The 6,840-nt window shown below is 38.3% G+C and overlaps 1 protein-coding gene across 1 annotated transcript in view; it reads right to left on the minus strand.

Moving 5' to 3' along the window:
• The window catches only part of LOC104410296 (cyclin-dependent kinase 14-like), a 93,358-nt gene extending 87,331 nt beyond the window's left edge, over nucleotides 1–6,027 (minus strand). Inside the window, exons 1-2 of the mRNA XM_010020418.1 lie at nucleotides 5,946–6,027; nucleotides 5,658–5,752 (exon numbers count right to left, since the gene is read on the minus strand). Coding sequence (XP_010018720.1) covers nucleotides 5,658–5,752; nucleotides 5,946–6,027 — 177 coding nt within the window. The remainder of the gene's footprint in view (nucleotides 1–5,657; nucleotides 5,753–5,945) is intronic.
• Nucleotides 6,028–6,840: the final 813 nt, after the last annotated feature.

Genomic DNA, 6,840 nt, shown 5'->3' on the forward strand with positions numbered 1-6,840 from the left:
CCACGTCTGGCACAGTCTTTACCTCTCAGCAAAGCACCAAGCAATTTCCTTCTGAAATCCTTTCTGAATCGCTACCCCTAAAAGCTGACTTTGTTTGCGTTTCCAACCTATACTTGGACATCAGCAGCTTCTGTCTCTGATCTGCTCATTAAAACTTGAAAAACAAAGCTTTTCCCAAGAGCAGTATTCCCCTATTGCCTGGGAATTTTCTTTCTCTCTGCTACCCCTCAGCCTTGTTCCACCATCCTTTTGACTGCAGTTTAAGTATCACAAGCCTGGGACATGAGGCAGGGGTTGCACCAAGAGGGGAACAGCTACTTCTCTGGACAAGGCAAATGGAAACTACAAAATTCAACTGCTTCCATGCTGGAAGCCCTCAATAGCTCCAGTCCTCCCCAGGGTGGATGAAGCACATTTATGGCAAGCAGGGATGTCTGCCAAGAGCATGATAAGAGGCATCTGACTTGTTGCAGAGGTTCACTAGCTTTCAGTCCTTGCTTACCATGTATAGATAAGCACCTTGACCTAAAATAGGAAGAAAGTGCCCATCATTTCACCCTCGCATCAAAATAAGGTAAGGCAGGCTCCAAATAAGTTCCACTCTCAATGAAAGATTAGAAGACCCTTCCTTCCTTCTTGTGCCCAGTTTCCCTAATTTCTTTTGTGATTTAGGCACTGCTAGATTAGTGTAGTGATTAGAGTTCAAATGCAGCTCTGGCACGCTCCTGATTTTCCCTGCTCTCTCACTCATGAAGATAATCTGGTATTTTTTGTTAGTTTTCACAAACAAGCAATGCCATCCTACCTTTAGTTTCAACACATGTTCCCTAATAAGGAAACAACCCAAAAAACCAATAATAGTGTTCAATCCACATTATCCAAAGTTGTCAGAAATTCAAAATTTTCAATGCAAAAAAAAAAAATCTTTTTCAGTAATAAGTGTCGACCACTTCCTTGCACAATACTTTTCACAACACAAAATCTCAGATTTTGAAACTTCTCTGTAACCCTTAATTCCAATAGATAGCATATATCTCAATTTCCAATCAGCATTAAAATCAAAACCTGAGACCTATTTCTTTCTTACAGGAAATGGGAGGAAAATGTAACTAATGAACTTTATGAAGCCAGCTCATTCTGTAACAACCTATTTTATCTGCTGTAATGAAGCAATGAGAATTAAACTTTCTTCTTTAATGGAAAGTAATTTTTAAAAAGGAAAAACATACACAGAGATTAAAATAGGCAAGATAATTGAACATGCTTGGGTTTAAATTACACTATTAGATTAGTCTGGAGCTTTTTCACTGTTGAGGCAGAAAGCATATTACTCATTACTCATACTTCTGATTATAAATGTATCTGTTCTTGCTTCAAATCTAGTTCATAGATATTGAAAGTGTAATGTAAAGTATTGCTATACAAGCTTACTTTTATATGCCAGGAGTAGGACAAGTTGCTGGTTCATTTATTGATAATAATATAGTTACATAATTATGCATAATACTAAAACCCTCATTACCATTCTACCAAGCCTGTAGCAATATGTATTGCTTAGGACTGCCTTTCAGCAATTAAGTGTTTCTAAATACAGTCATCTTCATTTTAAATAAACAAGTGAAGAAACAAATGGTAGTAGCTAATGATCATTTTAGAACAAACAGATGTGAACCTGTCTTCAAAGATCTCTCAATACGTCTGAGATCTCACCTGTAAAATTCATCACCTCCTTGGGCAAAGTTGGCTGCATTGGTGGCAGTTGCACTACAGCTGGCATATCCACAAGGTCACATAAACTAAGACCTAAACAGCATGGAAAGGAGGGGAACCAAACTTATGTGAACAGTTACACTCCTCCATTTAACTGTAAAAACTGAACTGAACATCTTTTGGAAGTCATTGTGGTCTCAGATACCATATGGAAAATGTGTCAAAATGTCACATTTTGTTTTTAGGTCTTACATAACACATATCAGTTAACTATAGGAACCATTCTTACATGAAAGACTATCAGCCCTTCAGGTTTTGTAGAGGTGACTCTAAGCAACTCATCCTCAAAGCTCTTCAGGTAACGAGCAATGGCTCTCAGTCATCCAGTGATGAAATTGAGCTCTCTGCTCTCTTTTTGGTATTCTTCCATGATCAGCAATAATCAAAGCTGATGTAAGAGTTATCAAATCATACATAGAAATTATGCCCTACTAACAATGTACTGTACATACTATTTTCAATTAAGTTATTTCACTCAAAAGGAGCAATCCCCCTTCTCTTCTTCCACAGAAATGTACGGCTTTACATTCACCACCAAAATGTTTACATGGGGAATGAATTTCTCCTGATCTTCAACTGTCAGATAGAATTTTTGGAGACTGACTTTTCTTTTTGCTTCTGGGGTCCACCAAAGTTAAAGTTAAAAAGCTCTGTCATGTTTTCATCTGACAGACTTCCATATTAAAAAAAAATTCTAATTTGAGGAACCCAGAGAATTTAATCACTGCCATGTTTCCTTTCAGAAGCCATTTTGCTTTCAGTTTTTAACTTATTACTGCAATGCATTTTGCAATGAAAGGTGCTACATGAAATCATATTTTATTCTACTCTTTCAGGGTCAACGCTGAAACCGAACACCTCTGATAACCTCAGGCGTCTCATCAGTATTAATTTCCCAGTGGAATCGTCACCAACCTAGCAACCCAAAGTTTCCATTTTTTGAGAACTCCTGGATCACTAACTGTTCAGCCCTAATTTAACCAGGACATCTCATTCAAATGGTTTTTCCTATGTCTGAAATGGCCAACAGTGATTAAGGGCAACAGTGTATCAGTTCCATGACGTCGCTTTATGAAGCAAACTCAATTCAATCCCTTTTCGGTTTGCTAGGGTCATTCAAAAATGTATGCCACTGTGTAATTTTAAGCCCACAAATATTTCTATTAATTTCAGTATGAACCACCCATATTACTGGGCTAAACCATGTACAGGTGCTAAAAAAAACCAAAACAGACATTACAGATACAGAGCTCAGTTACACAAATTTCACAGCTACATTGCATAGTCAACCAGCCAAAATTTGTACATTTAAAATGGCAACTGTAATTTTTGCCCTGCACATTCTTATTATGCACTGAAAGAAAGCTTTTTGACAAAAGGAACAAAAAAGGTCATTGTGATCAAACAATTACACCCTGTAACCATGCACACCCACAAGAATTCTATCAGGTTACATGGGCATTCTCAACCAGTAAGCATTTACATTATAACTTTACATTACCTTACAATGAAAATAGACTTTTGAATTAAGCAATTCCGTCATCTAAAGGCACAGGAGCAAGTACAACATCCTTACAATACAGTCCTCAGGCTGGTTGAAGAGAATAAAACATCCTTCCCCTTCTTCCTGAACACCACCTTAAGAGACTCTGCCAACCACCTAAAATACTGAAATACTACTAGGATCAGTTGCTACAAACTTGAAACAGTTTCACTAACTACCAAATACCATGGGAATAAAAAGGGGCAACCACTGGCAGGGTTGATCCCAACAGCACCCTCTTGAAAAACAAACAGCTAAGTGAATCCAGAAGGAGTACCTCCTGTATGAAGCTAAGTCTGTGTCTGTGCTTATCATGGACAGCAACATGATATAATACATGTCCGTGAGTCAGTGTCTGTAAACACTACTACTGGATGTAAAATCCAGAAATTTGGCACTTGTTTAATAGGCAAAAACATCTATTTTAGGGAGAAACGTATTCTATACATCTCATTTCTCAACCAGTTCTGATGAATACAGCTGCTGATAAAAGAGATTGCAAAATGTATTCATGTGAAGTTATGCAAATAACTCTACACTGACTGATACATAAAATGAAATATCAAGGCTTTTCCTATGCTAGTTCAGTGTATAAGTCAGGAGCAGAAAAAACACCAATTTTAAGAAAAGGAATTAAATTTTCATTAATGTTCCTACACCAGAGGTAAAAATGTCTGCAGTGCACGCAACTGCTCTGCAGGCTTTGTAGGTGAATAGCCACATCATTACACTGTAGGATTCCTATTTCTATGTGAACAGACAAGGTGAATGGCTTCTCCAGACAAGATGCTGTGTGCACTATCATGTAAAAATTAAAGCATGCTCCCAATAAACACACAAAACAGCCCCATCTGTCTTAAGTAGGGATGTACTAAAACTAGTAATCACTGTACTTTATAAATGCAGTGTCCTACAGACACAATAATAGACATTATACTGAAAATCTAACCTTCTCTAAACTCATTTGTTTCTTTTAAATTACATGTTCTCAGACCCATCTGTGAAAATGGGGAGGTTAATTATGATAGTACATTGCATAATTCCACAGCTAAATGCTGAAGTAGTTCTACATAAATGCCACATGCTTGTCTTAGAAAAGCTAAAAAGATTAATTAGGAGGCCAACCCCAAGACTTTGGAAAGTAATACACTGAACACAATTAGATCATTACACTATGTACTATGTAAATTGAAGTTTTAATTAGTAGGTGAAACAAAAGTCATGATTAAAAAAAAAAAAACCAAAAAAAACAAAACACCAAAATTCTGAATTGCAAGTGACAGACTTTTTTTACTGACATTGCTAATAAAAAGACATTGTGCACAAGCCTGTCACACTGAAAGCCATTTAAACTTGTGTCGTGGTTTAAGCCCAGCCGGCAACTTGGAACCACGCAGCCGCTCGCTAACTCCTCCCCTTCTTTCTCCCCCTTCTCCGGGAGGGCTGGGGAGGATAATAGGAGGAATGTAACTCCCACGGGTTGAGATAAGAGCACTCCAGTAACTAAGGTATAATACAAACCACTACTGCTACCAATAATAATGATAAGAGGAATAACGAGGCAAAAGGACACAACCGCTCACCACCCGCCGACCGATACCCAGCCCGACCCGAGCAGTGATCTGGGCCTTCCGGGTAACTCCCCCCAGTTTCTATACTGGGCATGACGTGCTGTGGTATGGAATACCCCTTTGGCCAGTTTGGGTCAGGTGTCCTGCCTCTGCTTCCTCCTGGCTTCCCCTCCTCTCTGGCAAAGCATGAGACTGAGAAAGTCCTTGGTCAGAGTAAACATTACTTAGCAACAACTAAAAACATCGGTGTTATCAGCATTGTTCCCAGACTGAAAGGCAAAAACACAGCACTGCACCAGCTACTAAGAAGGAGAAAAAATGACTGCTGTAGCTGAACCCAGGACAACTTGTTAGATGCTTTTGATGAAGGAACTACCTGTTCCTGGTAAGCATTTCAGTTCTATTTTTCTTCTTACCTACATTATTCTCAGCTATTTTAAAGCTACCTGATCACATCAGTGAAGAAAAAACTCTAATAAACAAACTATAACTAGGAAGCAGAGTATGAAACCATTTTGGAAAGTCAGCCGAACAGCTTAAGGTCCTTCAAGAGGACCCTATTAACCACGTTTCCATCTCTGAATCTGGTCCAGCCCAGCCTTCTACTTTTAGCCCACTCCACACTACAAAGCATTCTCTTATAGCCTCCACTCTTCTGAAGAAAGTAAAGGGTTATTTTAGCCTGATCCATAGATCATCGACAGTAAAGACAGCTTTCCTATCAAATTCAATACACTCTACATCATACCCAGAACATTAGTTACTTTACTCACCACATATTCAAACACAAGTGTCAAGGTCTCCTTGGTGTGAATGATGTCATGAAGAAGCACAATATTAGCATGTTTCAATCCTTTCAAAAGAGAGGCTGAAAAGCAAAACATACATGTTATCTTAAAAGGATCCAAATACTTAGCGATGTTTGGCTTTTTTTTTTTTTTTCCTAGTGACTTGGATAATTTTTTTGACATCTTAGTTTCATAACCTGACAACAAACAGTTGTACTTAGTTATCTTCTATGTCCATGAGTTCCACATGTCCAGTGTGCTTGAAGACCATACCTTCCCATTCAGTGCTATTTTCTTCAACTTGTTGGTCAAACCCAACATCACTTTGAGGCAAAAATAAGCTGCAGCCAGACATACTTTCTGTACGCAGCCTCCTCTAAGTGAATCGCTCATATATGATCAACTAGACACCAAGTTCACTTCTACACTCAAAGATAATTCTCTGCCTCAGACAAAAGTCAAGCATTTCTCTTCAAAACATTAGCTTTCCTATCCAGCACAACACAGTTGCTTTCTAAACAAAATGCAACATCTATCCTAAGAATAGCCTTTTAAGCAATATCTCCTTTCTCTCAAACATGACACAGGTTTTATGGAATCGTTTGTATTAGCTGATGAGAATAAATACATGGCATTTTCTCACCATACATTTTTTTTTTTAATGGCACTAGCTCATGTTTTCAGACTACTGAACTTCCAGGTGATCACCTTCACTGAATTTCTTTTAGACCATGATAAATATTTAATATTCATACCATATTGCATATTTAATGTTCCACAAGTCATGGCATATTTTAGCAAGATATGCTGACAAGCCATGTGTTGTTACCAATGTCATTCTGTTGGTGGTGCCTTGTCATATCATACATCTGAGCAGGACTACCAGTCTCCACAGCAAAGTAAGCAATAGATACAAAGACATGCAAATGAGTGGCTTATTTCTGTACTGTATAATATGGAACTTTGTTGTCACCCTCTTGTCACTTTCTTTTGTCAAAGAAAATAATGAAACACCGAAGATGTGTCTCACTCCACTACTGTGCAAAAAGGAAGCTAGGGAGCTTCTACGGCACTACTACCCCTATTACCCTATTGAGGGTGCTGTGTCAGGCTGAAGTAACTCCAGGGGTCACCAGGCTTTGAATTAGGGTAAGTACATATGATCTCT

This window comes from Nestor notabilis, unplaced genomic scaffold, assembly GCF_000696875.1.
Source record: "Nestor notabilis isolate BGI_N333 unplaced genomic scaffold, ASM69687v1 scaffold6618, whole genome shotgun sequence".
Classification (NCBI taxonomy): domain Eukaryota; kingdom Metazoa; phylum Chordata; class Aves; order Psittaciformes; family Psittacidae; genus Nestor; species Nestor notabilis.